Source organism: Amphiura filiformis, chromosome 16 (assembly GCF_039555335.1).
Source record: "Amphiura filiformis chromosome 16, Afil_fr2py, whole genome shotgun sequence".
In the NCBI taxonomy this organism is placed as follows: domain Eukaryota; kingdom Metazoa; phylum Echinodermata; class Ophiuroidea; order Amphilepidida; family Amphiuridae; genus Amphiura; species Amphiura filiformis.
The window spans coordinates 51539859-51565249 of NC_092643.1; the positions used below are offsets into that span (position 1 = coordinate 51539859).

A 25391-nucleotide genomic window follows, 5' to 3' on the forward strand; every position below is an offset into this window, starting at 1 on the left:
TGGTAATCTCATTCAAACATTGTTGTCTTTGTAAAAAATTCAAAAACCACCAAGTCCAAAATTTAAAATGAACCCCACGAATTCCCTGAAATGCTAATCGTCATACTTAATTCAGTTTAACCCACTCATTTGCAAGTAAAACTTACCATATTGACCAGGTAAATATAACTGAAGGAATTAAAATGACACACAGGGTTTTCTCTCAAAATCACTTCCCATGGACTTGGGTGGGTTTTTGTATTCATGTATTCAATTGTCTTTTGTGATCTCTGTTTGTGAAACCTTTTTGGTTACAGTAAACAAACTCAATCAGAGTTATTAATATGTGGGAAATCCCCAATATTCCTGAATGTTCAGAGCCCATGTTGCCTAATCTAAACTGGGAAACCTCCATTTGCTGAAATACCCTGATGTGACATAATGATCTATCATCTATTAATAGATTATAGGATTTTTATTAGTATAAAAGTGGAAAGCAAACGAGTTTGCTCTTCGCAGAATATGAAGAGAGTTTGTGGGCTCTCTATGTGTTGGTCGTCGTACTTCAAAAGAGCTACATTTCGTCGGACGCATCACATACTGGTCTATCTAGGAAAACACGCATTTCGAGAAAATCGCATTTGAAAATCTTCGTATTAAGTTTCATCATCATCAGTCGGCTGCGGAGCAGGCGACTACAAGCTATTGCGATCTTGGGCAAGCGAAACAATTTTGTTTGGCTGCAGCATCCCTTCAGTATCTCCCAGGAGTTGCTGTACGTACTGTAAGTACAGTGTGCGTGGCCGTCCCGTTTCCTCTTCTCATGTGGTGGAATATAAAGGGCATATTCTTTCACAGGCTCGTTGTCTTCAAGACGCAGTATATGGCCGAGAAATTTGAGTTGATGAATCCAGTGGAGTGGTGTTGGTCAGATTGTAGATGGTTTCATTTGGAATCCGATCCACACGCTTGATGTTTAACATGATTCTGTAGCAAGATGTTGCAAAGGCATTGATCTTGTTTTCCATGTCCTTGGTGATTACCCATGACTCGCACCCGTACGGAAGGACAGTAACACAGGTTGTCTCAAACAGCTTGATTTTTGTTTCGATTGGCAGGGATGGGCTTCTCCAAAGGCGTTCCAGTTTCCAGAAAGCTTCCAGTTTCCAGTATTAGGTTTACCTTTCGATAATTTAATTAGACTATAGATTTTCATGAAACTGGTTTTAAATTAAAGCATATACTAAAAAGATTTATTTAACTGGAATCTTTAATTATATTTACGTATGCAATATTGCTTAAAACTACATGTAAGTTGTAGTTCTGTGTGTGAAATAGTTAATTTCCCGATATCGTATTCAAAGTGCATCACATACTGGTCTATCTTGGTGGCTATCTCGATTTCGCGAACGGTGACGTGACTTCAGACGCATCACATACTGGTCTATCTCGAAGCTTCTCGAGATAGACCAGTATGAAATGCACTTTGAATACGATATCGGGAAATTAACTATTTCACATACAGAACTACAACTTACATGTAGTTTTAAGCAATATTGCATACGTAAATCTAATTAAAGATTCCACTTAAATAAATCTGTTAAGTATATGCTTTAATTTAAAACCACTTTCATGACAATCCATAGTCTAATTAAGTTATAGAAAGGTAAACTTAATACGAAGATTTTCAATTGCGATTTTCTATAAATGCGTGGTTTTTTTCGAGATAGATCATTATGTGAAATACGTATTTTGTAAAAATCATAGATAGTTCAAATTTAACATTTTATAACTAATTATTTAGGAAAAATTGAGGTCTGTAATCTGTTGAATTAGAAGAGCTTCGTAAAAAAGAACTATATACCAATTTTCTCAGAAAAGTCAAAATTCAAGATAGACCAGTATGTGATGCACCCGATTTTGAACCACCTTGCATAGCCAATAAAGTGCTATTTTAATACAGCAACGAAGGAGATTTGGAGTACATGAAGGTGCTCCTCCTCCCACAAGGTATTAATATTCTTCTATCGAGTGCTGGAGTCTGGATTATAAAACAACACATCTGTCAATAAAGTGGAGCAGTGCAGAAAGAAGCCTGTTTTCTGGAGAAAGAGAGTGATTGATGAAAGAAACATCATTTTTGTAGATCGTCATCTGTGCAAGGAGTAAAGTATTTGCAGAAAACAGCACCGTTTCTGTGTGAGGATTCTATACGCAAAGGAATATAAATGCAAGCGTACAGTGGACTTCACAGAACAGTGATTTTCGCAGGACAAGTGAAGAAGGATATATGCATGTACATCAATACATCAGCCGTCCAGAACATTGCATCAGCCAACAGAACTCTATGATCACCAAGAAGAAGACTGCCGGCTAAGTAGTAATTAGTTAATAAAGTGATTGTATTTGATTATATATTGTATGTGCATTTGTGTAAATTTGGGGAAATTGCCTTGAGTCATAATTTGCGGCTCGTAACAGTTATCATATGCTATCTTATACATGTTTTATAATAAAGATGATAATTATAATGATTGGAAACGAATAAGTAGGTCTATGGCAATAATCTATATAGTGCCATCGTCGGACCATTGTTTTAAAACGCCGTGTCTTGTTAAATTTAAATCAAATGGGCCCAAGTTTCAAAAAGGGAGCAGAGGTGGGCGTTTATGAAACCTCTGCTTTCTATCCGTTTGTAACGTGGTAGATTTCCTTTTTTTTTTTTTTATGAATATACGTTTTATAAAATATCGAAGGTTTAGTCGTTTTTCTGTCATCTGTACTCTATATAAATGTGATTTTGCAATAGTCAAAATATTGTGTTAGAAGAAAATCATATTTCGATCCAAAAGAATGAACTAAGGGGTCATATGTAGGTCTATTTTTATCTTACCTTTTATCCATTCTTTGAGATAAGCCCAAAAATGTCTGGAAACAGAGCAATTCACAAAGAGATGATTGATTGTTTCTGGGTTTGTCTTACAAAATCAAGTACAAGTCATCACCCCTTAACAATAAATTTCTTGTTTTCATAATATTTTGTTGTTTGGTTTCATTGCTATTTTTGCTTGAGCTCTTTGTTGCGCCATGAGTACTTTTTACAGATTTGTGCGCAATAGAAATGTTCATTATTATTAGTATTATTAACAATAATGTACGTATGTGTGCCTATGCTATTCTGATTAATTCACTTTACACCCTTTTGTTGTTTAAAAAGTAATTCCAAATTATTTGGCCAAAAATGACATGTTAGATTGGGCACAATAATAATAATTAAGATTTGATTGAAAAGCCTTGATGATACCATTGTATTCTAGGAAATTAGTTCACTTTATCACTGTATATAATTTACCTTTAAAGCATTTATATATATCTATACTCCACCATTCTCATAATTTTGTACAAATTATATTCCTTTAAGGGGGTACTACACCCCTGCCCAATTTTGTGCCTATTTTTGCATTTTTCTCACAAATTATAGCGCATTGGTGACAAGTAAGATATGTAGATTATAGGGGCAAGGACTACAACTACTGCACTGGAAATTTCATTTCAGCACAGACAACAGTTGTGGAGTTACAGTCAAAAATGAGGGGAAACCAATATTTGATCAAGAAATCAATAACTACTTTTCTTGAGTTGCTGAATTTTCAGTGCAGTAGTTGTAGTATTTGCATGCCCCTATAATTATTATCTTACCTGTCTCCAATGCGCTATAATTTTTGAGAAAAATGCAAGAATAGGCACAACATTAGCTAGGGTGTAGTACCTTAACTTTATCTGGCTATATTTGTATATCTCTCATCAGTAACTGTAGCATGTGAACAATACAACTTATTTTTGGCAAACCAATGATTGCACAACTACAACCCGTCCCAACACAGTCATGACAGTTGTTTTTTGCAACTGGATAAGTTTCTTATCAGAAGAAGTGCATTATCATTTTCATTTACCATTTGAGCAAGGTTTGTATTAAAAAAATGTCTAGAAAATCAAAGCCACCATCGAAATTTCATTGTATTCTTAAACTTTCACTAATTATAGTATTTCTGAAATTGTGAGACCAATACATACTGCTACAGTTTTATCAATATTTATTTTGAAACCAGACATCTTATGAACTTATTGTAATGTTTTAAAGGGTTCATATCACCAAATAGCTTTCCATAAACGTAATACGCGTGCGGTCGTGTTTTTGTCTTACGTTTTGAACTATACATTTAATATCATCTTAATTTAGAACAGAATTCTGCATAATATATTTGAATATATATTCCAAATAGAGGTGAAACCATCTAAAAAAGTGTAATCTCTTAAGTGAAATTAGCTGAGTGTAACATTATTGCCACTGGTATGTGTATATTCATTTTGTCATCATTATGCATCGAGTCTTCTGAAGAGTGAGGGCCTAACGGCCTTTACGAAACAGATCTGTCAAGACATGTAGTATATACAAGTCCAAATTTTATGTTTTATATTTGAATATATGTGAAAATTGGTAATGTATTAAAAAGCCAGCTTTGCATACTCCCAATTGCTAAGCCAGCCCGGTTTTGTTCAAATTTTGTATATTTGAACGGGATTTGAACGTGTTCCTAACTTGTTTCTACACCTTTTAAGGGTGTAATGTAGAAATGGTGCCCAAATATCTGTGCCAAAAATCGCTTGACATAACAATGATTGTCCTCTTTGGGCTGCCAACCCCTCCTTATGATTCGCCACCCGGGGGGGGTACAGATGAAATATTGCACCACATCTTGGTGTGATCAATACCCTTTGAAATGGGTATTTAATGTCGCTAATCCATCAATTCATGTTTACAATTCGCGGGTTCTTAATTTATCAATTTTTTGCTATTCTGTCACAAAAATGATAAACTATGACCCTTTTGCACACAGGCCCAAAACAAGCTATTTAATTTCGCTAGTACTGAGTACGTGTGGCCAAGTGGTGTGGTGGAGCACGTGTGGCCGAGTGGATAAGGCGCCCGACTCGTAATCCATAGGTTGCGAGTTCGAACCCCACTTGTGCCAACGTGTTGGCATCTTGGGCAAAGCACTTTATCCTCATTGCCTTCGTAGGGTCACCCATAGTGGGTAGGAGAACATGGAAACTAATATGAGATACTGTATTAGGATCACATATTAAGTATCATATGAGAGTATACTCTTGTACTCCAGAAGACAGGATCACATATTAAAGAAAAAGCGCCCTCTGTTGTTATTAATCGTATTTAATGCGTATTTACAACGTTGTGAATAAAATTTGACACCATAGAATATAAAAACTAGTAATTTGATAAGTTAAAATAAGATTTTTAACGGAATAAATCTAAATAATATGATTATGCAGTTTATTCCGTTAAATATTTACCCCATAATTTCCCTCATTTTTCAGGCCCTGCCCTCTATCGGGTGCTAATTTAAAGTTTAAGCTTGATTGCTATTGTTTCTTTGTAAGCCTGCGGCGCAACCTTGAACAATATTGTCCTTGAGGTTACAATTCGATGTAAGACTGTGAAATTCGTGGGTATTTTTAATTTTAAGTTTAAACTTTAACTAATTAATTTTTCTGGCGCGATTAGCGAAATTAAATCCCTAACGAAATTAACGGGTTTTACAATATTAAGAAAGGTCAGGAAATGTCAGCTCCCCATCGTTTGCATTTTGATTATAACTGCAATTGTGGCCTATATTTTAAATGACGTTTGATAATTTTATGACCGCACATTATTAATTGGCACCGTGCCCCCTCCTTCGAAGAAAATGACATTCTCTATGTAACTTTTTACAAGGAGTGACCTGGATGCTCTATGAGAAGATGACAGAAGAAAGTTACCAGCGTAGCAGCATCGTTTACGTTTGTTTGTTTGTTTACCCAGGTTGGTCCGTGAGGAACACATGCTAATCCATGGAAAACCATGGACCGTTCCAAGCTCATACAAATGCACAAACCTGGATAGCCAGTGTAGGCTAATATATGCATGCTGGCCTTTCAGATAGCTTTGATAAACAAAGCAAGAAATGGAAGAAAATAGCTAGGAAAAGAGAAAAGAGAGAAGGCCACTCCCAAACACAATTGTACAATTTTACTCTTAGCCCTTACTTCGTGAGAAAGGAAACTGGAATTCCAATCTCAGGCCCCGATGCAAAGGCTTAGTTTGGAATGAAATAATACCATAAGCTGGGAATATTAGCTTAATATGTATTTGTGTATACCTGTATCAGATTCTAGAAACATGTGCATCTTTACCAGGACCGTGGGATTTACCAATTTTAGGTTGCCTACCTAACCTAGCCTACTATGTGTACCGTACGGGCTGTAAGGAGCCACTTCGATTATTGGACTACATCACAAAGGACTATGGCAATGTATTTTAATAGTATGCATATCGCTACAAAACTGGTCGTGGTGGTTAACGATTACGAGTCCGTAAGAGAGGCGTTTCGTAACCATAGACCCACTGTGGGTGGGAGGTTGGTAGGTTTTCTGAAGAAATACAATATCACAAGAAACACTGACACTGCGATGAGAGCTGTGTTTATATCGGCTGTGAAAAATTACATGATCAAAATGGTGTTATGGTATAAAAATGCTCTGCAGCTGCAGTATCTCGGTGTATAATCATGATAGTATTCGGTTGGATCACAGGATCTGATCGAAAAAATCGGAATTATTTGATATCAGAAGGACATTCCTCCTATTCAAAATGCAATTCGATATGTTTGATGTGCTCTCAGGTCCAACAAAAAATACGGAAAACTATCTGAGCCCTTAACAGGTTTCCCCCGACAGGTTTATGCATGACAAACCAACAGAGAGATTGCGATATTCCATACGTCGTTTATACGGCGTTCAAAACGTCCGTACATATTGCTAGTCTCGGTTCCAAGCTGGATTGTGCTCTTTCGTCACGAAGGAGTACAAAGCGGCTGGAACAAAGACCATCTGATCTGATCACAAGAGGTCGAAACACTTAAATTTTAGAGGTCTCAGGGTCTTATGTCTACTTCAATATAGCATGCTTTTGATTTTGACTACAAATTCATTGTACATGTTGTATTTCAGTGCTTCCCAGTTTCCCAGTGCTTCCGTGATGAAAATCAGTCGCGTTGCATGAACCGTCGTGACGCCGTACAAAATGTAAATTTCAACGTGGACCGTGTGTATATACCGTGCGTTTGTATGAAAAAGGCAAATCGAAATCTTTTTTATACGACCAATCTCACATGCATTGCAGTGGACAATCTGTAAGTATTAACCGCGCGTATGAATGATCCTTCGTATGTTCATTATCCTTGACTGTCTTTAATATATTGTAAAATGGACACAATTTGTGCATTTTCAACGTTATCTCCACGTTCGTTTCGTACGTGCAAAATCTTCAAAACTGGCTAAATATGTGACCTCGCTTCGATACAGGAGAGAGTTTTTGAATACGATCACGGTGTTTGGAAATGGCAACCTCTCTAATATGGCTAACTTACGTTATGCAGAAGCCACATTATTATGAGTCGGTTCTTTTTGGGTCTAATATTTAAAATATAGTTGAACTGGAAGCTATACTTCTAACAAAGAAGACAAGGTGACAATGTGTTGTTTTCATGAGAAATATTTTTATTATAGTGATTGCTATTATATCGTGTTCACATAAAGCAAAGCATTTTCATAATAAAACAGTAATATAATAACAACAATACGTTATGATACACTATACAACTTCATACACATTACATGCCTTAATGGAATTCTTCATTGAATACTACTATTACACAAAGCAATTATAGTTAAAACATAAAATAGGCAAGTGAGTTATTTCATGTTTATCATGTTGGGCGGACAAACAGTCCATCTCTTCTTACGTGTGCGCGTCACAAATACAAACAACTATTAAGCTATTAATTGACCCGTACTAGTAGCGCTGTGCTGTGGGTATAGGAGATGAACTATAGTTAGCGTCATATATCAAAAAGTATAAAAGCTCTGATTTTAGTACTTGCTCTATGTTTCAATTACTTATTCTTTTCAAAATATCTGAATTTTTAATCCAGTACAAGCTTTAATAACGGGGGAGCATGCATTTGTATGAGAAAGGAAATCTACCATCTTATCCAAACTCCCGTGTTAATCCAATGCACATTTTGCTTCACCGGGCTGCCCTGACTTGGTCGCGTTTGGAAGAGGAGTGCCACCAAACCGTAATAGGTACAAACTTAGTACTTTCTGTCAATCAAGTATGGTTTATTTTTTACATGTCAAGCTTTAAATTATTAGCATAGTCCTTATAATAACGGTGGAGCGCTTTGATCATGTTGATGAGTAAATGATAGCAAACCAGTGAAAAATCCCCAAAACTCAGTCAGTGGAGCTCCACCCGTACATGTCAATAGCGTCATTATTGATTGGATTAGTCGACCGTAGCGGACAATTCGATCGCTCATTGGATTAATATTATCACGTGGTAAGAAATGTGCAATGGACAATCGATTACTGTAATGGTTTAGTACTGCATATTTCGGTTTAATCTTCACTAAGCGGGTTTATGGCTGTAAAGGTCACGGTGAATTTGCCGTGGACAAAACTGCACTATGATCCGATTACGAGTACCGCATGACCACCGTTCCCTCTTACATTTAGCAACCTTAAAATGTACTGATGAGGATCGGCCTCATACAGCAGATGATGAAACAGCCTAGGGGAGGTGAGGTGAGGATATCCGTGATATCTGCATCCATCGAAACCCAGTCCCTATATAGCCCGTAAAGTGACTTACGACTTTGATTTCTGCACTACATGCTTCACCAGGCTGATCTCTTCACTACTCAGGAAAACATCAAACCAATATCCCTTACTGTCGTCCCACATTCCTGATTTCTGCAAAGCCCTTTTACATGCCAGTAGCAGTGGATATTGATTAGTAGTGTTGCCAGATAATTTTCTTAGGTCTAGGGAATTCAGCATCTGAAGATGGACAAGATGTTTGAAAATGTCTGCAACTACTTCATGTCCGATGGGATTTTGGTTAAGTTTAATACTCTCCAGGTTTCGAATATATTTAAACGATTTTAAGATGGATCGAACACCATCTGGCCCGATGTTATTATTTGTCAAATGAAGTCCTAAGAGCTGGGGTACGTACTGGAATGATGCTGACAACGCTTGTGCACCATCTGATCCAATGTTATTACTGGACACAAAAAGGGTATTGAGGTTCGGGGTGTATTTGAGCGATGATGACAATGCTTGAGCACCATCTGATCCAATGTTATTATCGGACACATCCAGCCACTCAAGCTGCGGTATGTATTTGAGCGATGCTGACAATGCTTGAGCACCAACTGAACCAATGCTATTCTTGGACAAGTCAAACTTAGAGAGCTGTGGTAGGCGTGGGAGTGATACTACCATACCTTGAACATCACTTGACCCAATGCTACAATTGCGCACTACCAACTCTGTCAGTTTGCAATGACCAATTCCCTGTGCTATATCCTGGATAGATCTCCCAATCACATTGTCTGCCAAATTAAGTTCGTTTAATTTAGAAAGGTGTGCAAAGGCGAGACCTAATACATGAAAATGCTTCTCATCCAGGTTGCATTTATTTAGGTGCATTTGTTCTAGAGAACCTAAGTATGTCATTGCATCAGCTAGTTGGTATGATGAATCACCAATATCGGTAAAGGAAATATCGAGTCGTTTCATAGGCAAACCGTTTCCTTTGTATTGTAAGATTCTGCTGCTATCATCATGATCGGGGTATTTTTGCTGATGCTTCCTACCAGCATTACCCATTGCTTCAAACAATATGTTTAAGTCACTTGGTGTTATATCTGGTATATCTTTGCCTATCATGCTAAAATATTCGAGTGCATTAGCATGTTGATACAAATTTGGCATGATTTGTCTTGCATTTGGACCCTCCAAATCAAGGCTTAGTTTAGTTATTGATCCGGATCTGACATCTATTTCTTGAAAGACTTGCTGAAAGACTGCAAGTTTTGACAAATCGGAGTCTTCTTGAGAAGGTATGGTCAAAGTAGTAAGATTTGTATGACTGTCAAGAAATGCTTTGATGGCAGTAATATCAATTTGACACCCATCACACTCCAGGACTTTAATTGAATCGCTCACTATTTCATCTCGGATCATCTCCAGGAAGACGGTACAATCACAAATATGATCAGGGTTTAAACTCTGAAGTTTCAGTGCGTCTAAATTACGAAATGCTTTTGCTGCAAACATTACTGAATATAGGCACGGAGACCTATGCTGGGTATATATTGTAACATTTTTAACAAAGCTAGGCCATGCATGGGGAGTTGTACACTTACATTTGTGCAGAACAAGTTCATAGTCATGTGAGAACCTATCAGTGTTTACCACGGTTATGCTCGAGACTAATGGCTTCATCAATGAGTGCATTGACTCGTTAAACCCAAACTGGGAATCAGCTTCAGAGAGTAAAATTAATGGTAATCTCCATGGGTCTGTAGGTGTATTAGAATTCGCTGTGCTAATGTAATTCCCAGGCATACCAATTCGTTCACCAGTACATTCAAGACGCTGTTTTAACTGACATGATATGCCAATTAAATGTGACAAGATAAATTTGGTTGCATTTTCATTCATTCCACAACTAAATTTGAACACAAAGTCCATATCCTCAGGATTCATCTTGGATAAATACGACTTGCAAGATGATTGGTCTGTCTCGACCAAACTTGCCAAGTACACAGCTGCACAAAACTCTTGGAATGTTTTATGAATGAATGATACATTGGTTACTCTGTCAAACCCACTGACTGTGCAATCTTTTGAGTTCAATCCTAGAGAACAACCCTGATCAACAATATGGGGAGAATCAAATTCATCTTCCTGGAAAATCAGTTTTGAGTCATGATCTACCAATCCCTCTAGTGCAGTTTTGCCTAATATGATTAAAAGCTGGTCAAAGGAAATATGACTTTTGAATTGAGCAAATGACATTTTTGGTGCTTCCCTAGCATTCCAATGCCTAGTCAGGTATTCTATGACTTTATGATACAAACTTGAAACTGTATCAGGAAGAGTCTTATTTTGTTGCCATATTACGCACATCATTGCCAACATGAGAGGGAAATGGGCCAGATTATTGATCGTTTCATTTTTGTTCAATGCTCTTAAAATGCTTTGGTAGTGTACATCTTGTTCTCCTTTGCTATCCTGGTCTGACACTCTGACAAAAGCGTTGACAAACTTTTCAATGCTCTTGTCAGAAAACCCTTTGAGTAGTACTTGTATATACCCCTCATAGCATCTATTGAAATCATCTACTTTATTTGGTCGCGTTGTGACTATGGTTTGGCACCCGCAAAGCAGGTATTCATTAAGAATCGTATCATTTGAGCCTAACTCATCATATCCATCGAAAAGAAACAGACACTTGTCAGCGTTTGATGAAATGTAGTTACGCAATACGGGTCCAGATACGCTGGGTAAGAGTTGCTTTGTAATGGCATCAAACAGATCTTGATTTACTTGAAATTTTCGTATATCAAGCGCAAACACAAGGTCAAAATGTTCCAGGTTGTTTGCAGATTGTGGCTGGGATGATGTAGAGGAATACTGACAAGTGCCTTCATTCGATGTAGCCCACTGATAAGCAAGTCTTGAGATCAGAGTTGTCTTACCAGTGCCGGCTAACCCAGACACTAGCACATGATTTAAGGAAATACCTTTCGTACTCTGAAGTTTTAATAAATCTGTGTATGTTTCAAGTTTTGTATATTTAACTGTCATAGGTCTTTTTTGTTCTTTCATTAGTTCTAACTCAACAAAAAACTCATCTGATGCGAATTGCTTTGGGAACCCAGGTATGAACCCAATTCCACCTCTTCTTGTCTTGTAGATACCCTTTAGCTGTTTCTGCCAGGTAATGATGTCAGGACGCTCATCTGTGGGTGAGAAAAATTCACATCAATGATCATTACATTTAGATATTTTACCTATTTTTTCTAGGTTGCCAAACTATGCACATAATTATATTCCTTAGGTTTGTGAGGTAAATGACATTTGGCCCAATGCATACAAATGGTATTTAAAAGTTCTCTCTGTTGCCATGGTTACAGACATGGACAAATATGGATCCCAAATGACTGATTTTGGTTTTAAAAAAGGGTACATTACTTCGAGGTATAGTGGATTTTCTTTGTAGTAGCTTACTATAATAAAATATGGGCCTATCCCATTGTTTCCACTGACAGTGACAGAATGTGATGAGTCAATACTGCCGATTTATTGCCATGTTGCCATCTTTAAGGGGTAATACACCCCTGTGGTAAATTTGTGACTATTTTTGCATTTTTCTCAAAAAATAATAACACACTGGTAACAAAAGTTATGTAGATTATTGGGGCAAGGATCCCAATTACTACACTGAAATTTCAGTGACTCAAAATAAGCGGTTCAGTATATATGATCAGAAATGAGGTACATCCTAGCGGTACCTAATTTCTTATCATAAATAACGAACCACTTGTCTTGGGTCACTGAAATTCCAGTGTAGTAATTAGATTCCTTGCCCCTATAATATACATAACTTTTGTTACCACTGTGTTATTAGTTTTTGAGAACAATGCAAAAATAGACACTAATTTATCGAGGGGTGTAGTACCCCCTTAAATGTTGCATTTGTCAACAGTTGAAAATACTGACACAGTTTAATCTCCAAAAACAAAGGTCATCATGTAGTGCAGACCAATGCCCTTTTTTATTGAAAAAAATTCATGTGACCCATAATAGAGACAAAATAGTATTCGGTATTTGTGATCGTTTGTATTGGAAACCTAAAGACACCTTTAGAAACCTAAATGGGCGAAATAAAACGTGAAAAAGGGGCATGACCCCAGATGAGTTCAGATATATGATATCTATAGCTACCCACAAAATATCTAAAATAGCCCAATGTTATAAAATTCCAAACAATAAATTTAACCCTTTTGAAATTGGTTTACAAATACACGTGTATAGGACTGGTTAATATAGTTTTTGTCCTTTATCTTAACAATTATTAGTATTGGCCTTTTATCATATGGGGAAGTAATGTTCCCCATTCGTAATGATAATATAAGAATTAATAATTGTTACCTAATTCCACTCTTACGTGTCTAAGGAACTGGTCACCTAGCTGTATACTTGCCGCATCTCCTGCTTCACGTCTTCCTGCAAATAAAAGATATGAGCAAGACATTGTTACTGACTTATCAAGGGCAAGAGCAGTAGCTACTGCTAATCTGGGCAGAAATACCTATAATTGTGGACAGAGATAAAAACAATTTATCGCGTTTGATGTCACTGTCAATTACGATCATTGATTGGTTTACATAGGTTAATCAGCGCGTAAAAGGAAGACCGATCTATCTGGTGCTGATCGGAGAAAAGGAATAGCAGCAAATGGCGAAAAGTTCGTACTTTTACAAGGCAAAAGGCAGCTTTTCTAGGCATTGTGGACATGGTGCCTTCACCAAAGAAAGTTTCCTACTATAAAGACCTAACTTTTGAGATGGTTTGCATGTCGAAAGGTGCAAAATCAACAATAAGGCGCCCGGTTATAAATCCGCGTTCAGCAAGTCATCATCACGACACTTGTAAACAAACCGTGCTCGAGTTTGATTGACAGGTGACGTCAGACGCGATAAATTGTCTTTATCTTTGTCTTTCATTATAGATAACGGTTTGGCACTAGTCTTTGTCAAAGACCTCGCGATCCTAGGGGGGGGGGTCGAGCGGAGCGGCGAAGGCGCGACAGCGAGCGCCGCACCTCAAGTAGAATATGATAGATGGCGCTCTCACTACGGTGCTCTAGGCAAAGCCTTTTTGAAAGGCTAGTTTTGCACCGGATAGTATTTAACATCCATGCAGCTCAAAGTTATACATGATCATTTGGGACTCATCCGATGTGTGTCATAGGTAAATATCTGGATTAATATTTCCAATAATGTCTCGTTTACCTTGTGAATAGCACATAACTTTGTTATTTCCTTCGGCAAGTTTGGTGCTTCTTGTTTAGAGTAATGATTGAAAGATTTAAGATTACCTTGAGGAAGAATGTCCCACTTTTCTTCTAATATCTGTTCTGCTTCACGTAAACCACACTCCTGAAGAGCTTGAATGAGTTTCTGCCTTGTAGCTTCCCTACCAGAAGACTTTCGCCAGAACTGTAAGACGTGAATCGCCCGGAGTTTGACATCTCTGGAGTCTGTCATGTGTTCAGCATTTTCAACATCTGATGCCTCAATACGAAGTTTTATGAAGAGATTCTTGAAATCAGCGTGGCAAAGTTTAGCTTCATTTGCAACATCCCATAAATCTATGTCCGATACAACCTCAAATCCTGATAATAAATACAAAATAGATTAGTTCATGAATCCTAATGTTTTATTCACTCCTCAATTGTAAATCCCTGCAGTGTACATTATTAAATTATGCAGCAAATAATAATCATATGACTAGGACAATTGTGCCCTTGCAAAGGCACGAGGTAAGATAGGCGGATGACTTTGATGACCTGGTCACCCAGCAATACTGTGCTGGATTGATTGCCGTTGTAACATACATTGATCGTGAAACGCTATTGCATATATAAATTTCAGCTCAATTGGAGCATTTTGAAAAACTTGACCTTTGACCCTTTATGACCCTTAATGACCTTAATTGAATTTTAAAATATTTTTTAAATGTTTAGAATGTCATAAGGATTATTGCATTTAAATTTCAGCTCGATTGGAGCATTTTGAAAAACTTGACCTTTGACCCCTTTATGGCCCCTTAATGACCTTAAATGAATATCAAAATATTTTAAACATGTTTAGAAAGTCATAAGCATCATTGTATTTAAATTTCAGCTCAATTGGAGCATTTTTCAGTTAAATGACCTTTTTTGACCTCTGTGGCCCCTGGATGACCTTTGATGTTGAAAACAAATGATAACTTTTGTAGCCATCCACCCAATACTGCTTGTTAGTGAGTTTGGTCGAAATCCGATCAAGGATGTGGGAGTAGTAGCAAATTGTGAGAAAGAAAGAAAGAAAGAAATGGCAAGAAAGAAATAAGTTAGGCTGGACGCCTAACTTAAGAAAGAAATAAGTTAGGCTGGACGCCTAACTTAAGAAAGAAATAAGTTTAAGACATCAAAATTGTCCTAGCCTGGGCATACAAGTCCTTCTCAAGCATCAAGATTTGTATGCCTAGGGTACGACCATTACAAAATCTTAAAATATCATGCATGGTCTTTTTGAAGACCATGCATGTTACTTTAATCATTGCATTTAAATTTCAGCTCAATTGAAGTATTTTGAAAACTTGACCTTTGACCCTTTATTGCCCCCCTAATAACCTTAAATGAATCTTAAAATGTTTTTAAAATGTTTGGAACATCATAAGGATCATTGCATATCTAAATTTCAGCTCAATTGGAGCATTTTGAAAAACTTGACCTTTGACCCCTTTATGACCTTAATTGAATTTTAAAATATTTTTTAAATGTTTAGAATGTCATAAGGATTATTGCATTTAAATTTCAGCTCAATTGGAGCATTTTGAAAAACTTGACCTTTGACCCCTTCATGGTCCCTTAATGACCTTAAATGAATATCAAAATATTTTAAACATGTTTAGAAAGTCATAAGCATCATTGTATTTAAATTTCAGCTCAATTGGAGCATTTTTCAGTTAAATGACCTTTTTTGACCTCTGTGACCCCTGGATGACCTTCGATGTTGAAAAAAAATGATAACTTTTGTAGCCATCCACCCAATACTGCTTGTGAGTGAGTTTGGTCGAAATCCGATAAAGGATGTGGGAGTAGTAGCAAATTGTGAGAAAGAAAGAAAGAAAGAAATGGCAAGAAAGAAATAAGTTAGGCTGGACGCCTAACTTAAATACAATGACACATGCCATTTAAGTAAATTTCAGTTAGGGGATGTGCATTGCTTGCCACCCCTTGGCCTGCCTACCCCATTTGCACATTCAAATTTGTGGGAACCCAGTTTGCAAACCTTATTATGGTTTAGATATATGATGCGAGAGCATAGCAGGAAATTTGCATATTTTGAAGGTTTTGATACTGCTTTCCTTTTTAGTTTTTAGTTAGTAGGTGCCCGATAAATGTGTGCCAAAATATCTTACCCCGTTTGACTTTCCAAACATCTCTCCACCCTTCTACCTGCTTAAAATTACCTGCCACCCCTTTTGCTCTGTCAAATATTGCGTGCTCCCCTCTTTTTTTGCTCAGTGGGGGGGATGTGGCGGGAGTGTTGGCAGGTGACCTTTCAAATATTGCGTGCTCCTTTTTTGCCTACTGGGGAGGGAGATATTTTTGGCAACCGATACGGTGTGGGGGCAAGGCTTTTGACATGCAGGGAGGGGGGACAAGCCCCGGGGGGGGGGCACTCCAACTTTGGAGGTGACGCGTATATAGGGCTGTTAAGCCCCCCTTTTTCAGCATCGCTGTCACCCAAAGACCCCATATTTTTTTACGAACACATGCTCTGTCACCCGAAGATCCCCTATTTTTCCATTTGATCTGTCACCCAAAGACCCTAATACAAGTTCAATTTGAACAGCAACTTTCATTTCACTGATTTTGTTACTTATTTTGAAAAATCAAAGAAATCATGAAGCCATTTAGAACTAGAAATTCGATTTTCGAGGTTTCTGTGGCGCTGTTTTGGTTCTCACCCAAAGATTCCATTTAAAAAAAGGTCATGCACTCACCCAATGACCCCATATTTTTTACATTTTGCTCTCACCGAATGCCAAAAATCATGCTCTCACCCAATGACCCCATATTTTTTACATTTTGCTCTCACCGAATGCCCCTTAGTGCGAAAGTGCCAGCCCTACCCCTTTATCCATTTCAAATTCAAGTGCCCCCGGGTGCCAAGCATTTTTGCATAACTTCCCGCCAGTAATCAGCTGTTGGATTATCACAACAACATCAAGCTTTGATAAAGTCAGTAGTTCACTGACGAAACTGTCACCAAGAAAAACTAGTAAGTTTTCTTCAAATTGGTTTAGACAAATGAAAAACTCTTTATAATTTATATCTGTCACCTCACCTTCAGGTTTCTGTTTTTTCTGTCCTGTTCGTAATTCATCATCGTCAACGTCACTTGGTCCTCTCTGTCGTTTGTTTAATCGACTTGTTTTCATTTTGAATTATCTGAAGTTGAAGCAATATATGATATATATAAAGTGATACATTATTGGACATTATTTTACAGATTTTGCAGAGGTGGTCGACTGTGTTCTTGTTTTGTTGTTGTTTTTAATGTGTTTGTGTAGGAAAAAAACTAAATAACTTACCAATAGAGGTTATCCACTTTACTCATGCGTCACTTCTAGTTCCCGTAGTATTCCTCATTCAAACTAATTCAATGCACGACCTCGGAGTTACCTGCATGACTTTGGCGGGCTATTTTGAAATAGTCATGGTTGCACATGCAGGTACTTCTTTTGAAAGTCCTAAACAAGGTATAGGAGTCGCTGGTAGGATATGCAGCTTATAGAACACGGATAACCTCTATACATTATAGCACCAGTCGCACGTACGTGTGTTCAACTTCACCTAACGAATTATTGTTCGCTATTGTTGTCTGACGCAAAATCCGGTATATTCCCACTCGTCTCCGATTGGTACAGGCAACATCACCCGATACATAATATAAACTAGAGCTGATGTGGCTCAAGAGCAACGAGGGTTAGGCGGTGGCTTCTGATTTTGATAACATTTGCATGATATTTCACCTCTGACCTCACCTGTTATAAACAATGTATTACTCTCAATTAGGTGTTTCTGCTGACCAATTATGGTCAAGTGTAAGCTCAATAGGCAAACTTTAACATTTGACTCATAAATGACCTTCGACCTCGCTTGACCTGTTCCATTTTTTCATGCTCCCCTCATATCAGGGATCATCTTCACCAAATTTACGCCCAATTGGACAAGCTTTAACACTTGGTATGATCTTTGACCTTAGATTGATTTGTTTCATGTTCCTCACATTGAGAATGTTTTCCCATTTCAAACTTTGGTTTGGATAAAAATCAGAAGAATCAGAAGTAGATTCGACCCATTCACAATATACTAGGTGGTTGCACCACCTAACATAATAGATGTATAAATAGCACATGCACTTCACATGACTCACTACCTTTTTGTTTCCTGTTCTGGCACAGGAAGCGTGGAAGCGTGGAATATCACACAAAACATTACAATAGGTTGTATACAACCGCATGTATCAGTAATATAGTTNCTNAAACTCCAAATAATGTTTTGTGGAGGGTATCGCCTTTCGTCTCTTTCGTAAAAACCCCAAACCAAACCAAAACAAAAAAAAACCTCGTTTATTATCTATTCCAAATTTTATGTCACCGCATGCATATTGCCAGCAGTAGGATGCTGACCGGAGGGAGATATGTGACGATTTTAAATTGTTAAAACCAAGGAGAGCATGTTTAGGGCAAAACATGGCTCGCTCGTGATATAGGTGATAAATATTTCATATTTGGCACACTAAATAACACTTTAATAAAGATTGAACAAATGTATGCAAATATTAAGGTTAGAGGAAATTCGCTAAGCATGCTTTAATAAAATTATACTAAATTTATATATACTTGGTACACTTCTTAGGCCTGTATTTTTCTTTAACTTATTCATTTTGATTCTTTTGCGTTGCTGAGTAGCAAAACTTTTTTATATAGTCTAGTTCACGCCTGGTAAGGGGCTGTGCAACAATTATGAGCCCTGGGGGCAAGAACATTTTAGCGAGCCGAAAGGGGGGCAAGACATTTTGGCAAGCCGAAAGGGGGGAGCGATTTTGGCACACATTCTTGGGCGCCTATTAAACAAAACGTTCTAAAAAGGCTTAGGAAAACTGTACGGAAACGCTTAAATATGCAAATTTTCCTTTCCTTTTCCTTTAAGGTTTGCAAATTGGGATCCCAAAAATTTGGCATGTGCAAGGGGGGGGGCAAAGATTTTTTGGCGGCCCGAGAGGGGGGTAAGCGATTTTTGGCGAGCCGTTTGAAAATTTTACCCCGGGAGGGGGCTCATAATTATTGCACAGCCCTAAAAGTTTAATTGATTTTATCAAGCAAAATACTATCCCATCTTACAACCTATCGACAGGTCCAATTTCTATAATGAGGTGTCACCGGACTTGGAATGAATAATAGAAAAGATATTTTGCTCCACAATACCGTTTTCTCCAATGAAATCGGATATTCCTAAGCGAAGATATTAGTTATGGTATTATAAAATTGGAAATTGAGATATCGGCTTTGAAAATATTACCCAGCAAACACAAAAACGTTTTAAAAACGTTTTAAATAAGTTATATTTTGGCTTTTGGTTTAGGTAAAAACGTTTTAATAACATTAAAATGTCGGGTTATATAAAGGTCATGATAACGTTTTTAAACGTTTTGTATGAAAACACACTACAACAATATTTTCAAATGTTTTCAAAAAATGTTATTGTAAACTATTTTTGCAAACATTTTTACCAAATATTGTGTCAATACTTAAATAACATTATGTTAAAATATTTGAACCCAGCAAACACAGAAATGTTCTTAAAATGTTTTTTTCAAAACATTTTAATAACATTAAATATCGGGTTATATAAAGGTCATGAAAACGTTTTTAAAACGTTATTGAAAATATTTTGGGCAAACATTTTTCGCAAAATATTTTTCAACTCCAAAATAACATTCTGTTTAGAATGTTTTGTATCAAGTTTTCAAGAATGTTTTTGGAATGTTATTAAAACGTTTTTATACCCTTTATATAACCCGACATTTAAACGTTTTCTGTAAAACATTTTGTTTGCTTAGCAGTAGATTATCAAAAATGTTTTTAAGGTTATGAAAACGTTTTATACTCTTAATATACCCTTTATATAACCCGACATTTAAACGTTTTCTGACAACCTTTTATAACCTTTTGCGAATGATGTCGAAAACGTTGTGTGTTTGCCGGGTATTGACAATGTTGAGAGTAGGAATTACCTTGAAAAATGTTTCAAAAATACAAGATGTCAGTTATATTCCGGGTTGAAACTATCAGACAATATTTTAAACATTAATAAAATCACAAATTCGCAACAAACCAAAATTGTGAAAAATTTACTCTCGGGCAGATTTTTGGCTATTTCTTCATTTACGATCCTGCCCAAAAGTGTCTCTTTTGATATGACACGTCACATATGCTTATAGTTGAAATTCTACGGTATACATCATTCAATACCTTTTGTCTTCGGAGTTTTGTTGTGTGAACATAGTGATCTTAAATCACAGTGCAATAAACACTGGGGATCCATTATTTAATTCTTGAGATTAAGCTGCTCAATAAAATGGAGGCAATAATTAAATTAATTTAATTAAAAAAATTGAGTAAGTTCAACAAATATTTGTTGAGTCTAATTATGTATAGGGTGTCTTAGTTTTCTTTGAATTCCGTGAGTAAATTGCAAATACCATTATTTTTTAATTGAATAAAACAAGAGAATTGCTCTAAGAAGTCAAATTTAAAACAGTCTGTCCTTTAGGCTGAGTTCACATAGAAGTATACGGTATACGGTATTCGCTATACGAAATACGCTCATTCGATCAGGCTGAGTTCATATAGGGTATACTATGTGAACTCAGCCTGATCAATGAGCGTATTTCGTATAGCGAATAGCGAGTATCAGTTACCCATTTTCTTCGTCTTATCAAATGCTTGTAACTTTACTTCTTGAGGTCACATTGCATTCAATGAGGTGTCATAATGTGCAGAATTAGATAGTGCATCTATTAAAAAAATGAATTTACCCACATATGGTTTAGGTTTTTAAAATTAGGACGGTATACGCTGCACTAAAATCTAACACGCACGATTCCCACTATACTATACTATACGCAGGTATACGGCCTTTTCGAATAGCTCTTATGTGACCCGGTACTATGAAATTACCTTGCTAGATTTAAGCTATACGCGTGCACCTGCAAAGCGTGCATCGTATACCCGAATAGTATACTTCTATGCGATCGTAGCCTAAGGCTGAGTTCACATAGAAGTATACGGTATCTGATATTCGCTATACGAAATACGCTCATTCGATCAGGCTGAGTTCATATAGGAGTATACTATGTGAACTCAGCCTGGTCGAATGAGCGTATTTCGTATAGCGAATAGCGAGTATACATTTGTAGGTCAATTTACCAATTTTCTTCGTCTACTCAAATGCTTGTAACTTTACTTCTTGTGATCACATTGCATTCAATGAGGTGTCATAATGTGCAGAATTAGATAGTGCATCTATTACAAAAACATTAATTTACCCACATATGGTTTAGTTTTAAAATTAGGACGGTATACGCTGCACTAAAATCGAGCACGCACGATTCCCACTATACTATACTATACGCAGGTATACGGCCGTTCGAATAGTGCCTTATGTGACTCGGTACTATGAAATTACCTTGCTCGATTTAATCTATACGCGTGCACCTGCAAAACGTGCACCGTATACTCGAATAGTATACTTCTATGTGATCGTAGCCTTATGTGACCCGGTACTATGGAATTGTCTTGCTCGATTTAAACTATACGCGTGCACCTGCAAAACGTGCACCGTATACCCGAATAGTATACCTCTATGTGAACGCAGCCTAAGGCTGAGTTCACATAGAAGTATACGGTATACAGTATTCGCTATACGAAATACGCTCATTCGATCAGGCTGAGTTCATATAGGAGTATACTATGTGAACTCAGACTGATCGAATGAGCGTATTTCGTATAGCGAATAGCGAGTATGTCAGTTTACCCATTTTCTTCGTCTTAACAAATGCTTGTATCTTTACTTCTTGAGGTCACATTGCATTCAATGAGGTGTCATAATGTGCAGAATTAGATAGTGCATCTATTAAAAAAATGAATTTGCCCACATATGGTTTAGGTTTTTAAAATTTGGACGGTATACGCTGCACTAAAATTGAACACGCGCGATTCCCACTATACTATACTATACGCAGGTATACGGCCTTTTCGAATAGCTCTTATGTGACCCGGTACTATGAAATTACCTTGCTCGATTTAATCTATACGCGTGCACTTGCAAAACGTGCATCGTATACCCGAATAGTATACTTCTATGCGATCGTAGCCTTATGTGACCCGGTACTATGAAATTGCCTTGCTCGATTGAACTATATACGCGTGCACCTGTAAAACGTGCACCGTATACCCGAATAGTATACTTCTATGTGAACGCAGCCTTATGTGACCCGGTACTATGAAATTGCCTTGCTCGATTTGAGCTATACGCGTGCACCTGCAAAACGTGCACCGTATACCCGAATAGTATACTTCTATGTGAACGCAGCCTTATAGACATACCTTTTTAGAGCCACCATCATTGCCATATCCTCGTAAATAGTTACCTGCTATATTATGTTTAACATTGCTTATTATATAGGCTTATTCAAGTACACGTGCAATGCCTAATGTTATCACCCAGAATAAATACGTTCTTTGTTGTTGTTGTTGTTGTAGTAATATTTATGCTATGTCTGATTCATTATTCAATAATAATGGGATTTTACAACCCATTTACATGTTTCACCTACTAGCCTACTGTGTAGGTTCGTTTATTGATTTCTTCATTCTCACTTGTTGATTTACTATCAAATGAACTGGACTAAATTTATATGCAGTCCCTCAAAGTGGTATGTAAAATAGACAATTAACGTTTTGTTACGATTAGTTCAAACGGCAGAGGCGCGTTAGTTGCACCTAATGTACTCTCAAATGTAATCGGAGGAGATTCCTCTGGCTTCTTGAAGGAGAACTGATGTAAGAGATGCGTGAAGTACACAAATAATTCCATCTTGGCCAAGTTTTCTCCCAGACAAGCGCGTCTACCTGTTTCAAAATAGGAAAAAAAAAGTAGTAGTGTTATCATTTATGGTTTATGTTAAAGATGTATCATTAATAGACAATTTTTTCAATCTTTCCAGAAATTTATTATTATTTTGTTCAGTAAACAGCAACTGGGTATGTTAGGGGAGTACCTATTATATATAATTACAACATAAAAGAAATAATTTATCGAAGAATTACTGACCCTTCTATTACCCCTAAACCTATAAAGAAAATGAAATTCTATTCAATGTGTGCATTCGATTCATTCAATGAAAAGTGCCAAGTAAGATATCAACTTCCAAATGTATTAAATGGTGTGAAATCGTTGAACAAGTTGTAGTGTTTCTTCATATAAAAGTGAAATGTTTATCCCATTGGAAAATATTCTTTGAAGTTCATTGTTTTGGTAAGGGAATCTAAAGAGTTGCTAAATCGTAAGAACATAATGAGGTTTGGTAAGAATTGTTCATGGGAAATGGAAGCGTTTTAGAAGAAGGAATAGAAGGTTATGGCAAGGTTCTTTGAGAACAATTAATTAATTTATGTCATAGCAACAGTAGTAAAATAGTAGTAGTATTGGTTGCCACGGTGATGTTGTGTTCCAATCTGTGTTATAACAGTCAACACCATGGCCGTACGGGCCTTTTGTTTATCCTGAAACGTTTTAATAACAGTTAAAGATGGGTAACTTGATCGACTACCTCATGTCCCCCTACACTTTTTCTACCAAAAATATGGAGATTTTGCCATCAGGTGAAAGCTCATAGTTTTCTCATAACCCTAATGAAATTTCAGGACTAAAAAAATACTGCGTTTAGATGTTATGAACGAAAAAGTGATAGCCTCATCCCCAAATGTGTGGAATACCACACAAACTGTTCTATGGGTCATTGTGAAACACGTTGTTACTTCCAATATCAAAACGGTAAAATTTACCTCAAAATTTGGCAATTGGATAAATTTAACAGGCCTCAACGTGATGTACAAAACACAACACTTTTATATGAAAAAAAAAACCCAAACATTTTTGCAGCATATTTTCTCAACACTTAAATAACATTATGATAAAAGAAGTTTTCAAACATGTTTTGAACATTATAAATTATATAATCCGCTATATATAACCCGACATTTAAACGTTGTCTGCAAAACGTTTTGTGTTTGCAAAACGTTTTGTGTTTGCTGGGCTGCACAAATCGGTGTCATAACTTACCAATGCTAAACGGTACATATTCGTTTCGGTAAAACATATCTCCCTTGCTATCCAGAAATCTCTCAGGTTCAAACTTTTCTGGTTCATACCAACTATCCTGATTATGATGAATCGCTAAAAGATTGGATATTATCACTGTTCCTTTTGGAATCAAATATCCACGAAGAGTCGTATCCGCCGCTGCAACATGAGGCACACCCACAGGCACGATACTGGCGATTCGTTGGACTTCCATAATGGTTGCTTCTGTAAAGGGCAGTTTATCACCCACTCTTGGCAGAGAATTTCTACCAACGACTGAGTCAATTTCATCTTGTACACGACTCTGGATGTCTGGGTTTGCTATCATGTATAAGAAACACCAACGGAGTGTGGTGACAGTAGTTTCAGAGCCAGCGATAAATAGTTGCACTAAAGTACGGAGCAAGTTTTCCTCTGACAAAGCAACGGTATCTTTGGTATTTGTGTTCATTTCATTCAAGAATACATCAATGTAATCGTCCAAATTGTCAGGGTCAAAAACCTGTTTGTGATCATTTACAATGTTATTCACGAAATGAATTAAACGTTTATTCATTTGCATGGTTTTTTTCTTTAAATCGGAAAACAAGTAGCCGGCTACGGGTATAAAGTGCTGGACACCACCAGATGAAGAATTCGCCATGAGCGCATCAAGATGGCGTAAAAGATCTTGAAATTTAAGGTCGGTATACTCGAATCTTTTCCCAAACACAACTGCACAAATCACGTTTGATATAGCTATGGTTAGAATCCTGTGCGGATCTATTGGATTGGATTGATATTTGACGAATTCTTTGATGACATTGCTCTTGGAATCTGGATTTACCGATGCCAAAGTCACGGAAGGTGTTGAGAGTGAAGCGACGTTGACGAACCCACATTTCTCCACAAGAGAAAAGAACACCTGGATAAATATATAAAATAAATCAAACAACTTCAGGGTGGGTGATCGACGTTTTCCTTACCCAATTACACTCAGAACGCTAGTCACTCAATGTCATTGTTTCAGTAAATATCAGTAGAATTTTCTGATGTAAGATTTTCGCTTTTTAGATGCCTTAAGGGAAGTGTAATGAGCGTGAACCTGGTTTGGATTCCAGAGGGAGTGTGCCTGTAACAGACACAGCCACCAGAAAAGTACCAGCTCTGATCGCGCGCCAAATAAGTTTGCAGTTTAGAAATTGCATTTTTTTTCTCAGCCTTGAAAAAAATAGGCAGAGGTGGG

General features: G+C 37.0%; 2 protein-coding genes across 2 annotated transcripts; both read right to left on the minus strand.

Moving 5' to 3' along the window:
• Positions 1-7575: 7575 nt before the first annotated feature.
• LOC140136176 (NLR family CARD domain-containing protein 4-like) lies at positions 7576-17597 on the minus strand. The gene is made up of 5 exons (XM_072157886.1): positions 17326-17597; positions 17079-17182; positions 14057-14353; positions 13108-13182; positions 7576-11915 (listed from the first exon to the last, which is right to left on the minus strand). The coding sequence occupies exons 2-5, from the start codon at positions 17170-17172 to the stop codon at positions 8749-8751; spliced, it is 3633 nt and encodes a 1210-aa protein (XP_072013987.1). The 5' UTR covers positions 17173-17182; positions 17326-17597; the 3' UTR covers positions 7576-8748.
• Positions 17598-20722: 3125 nt separating this feature from the next.
• Positions 20723-24964, minus strand: LOC140136177 (cytochrome P450 2U1-like). The gene is made up of 2 exons (XM_072157887.1): positions 24146-24964; positions 20723-22932 (listed from the first exon to the last, which is right to left on the minus strand). Exons 1-2 carry the CDS (start codon positions 24807-24809, stop codon positions 22754-22756), a joined length of 843 nt encoding a protein of 280 aa, XP_072013988.1. The 5' UTR covers positions 24810-24964; the 3' UTR covers positions 20723-22753.
• Between the last annotated feature and the right edge of the window lie 427 nt (positions 24965-25391).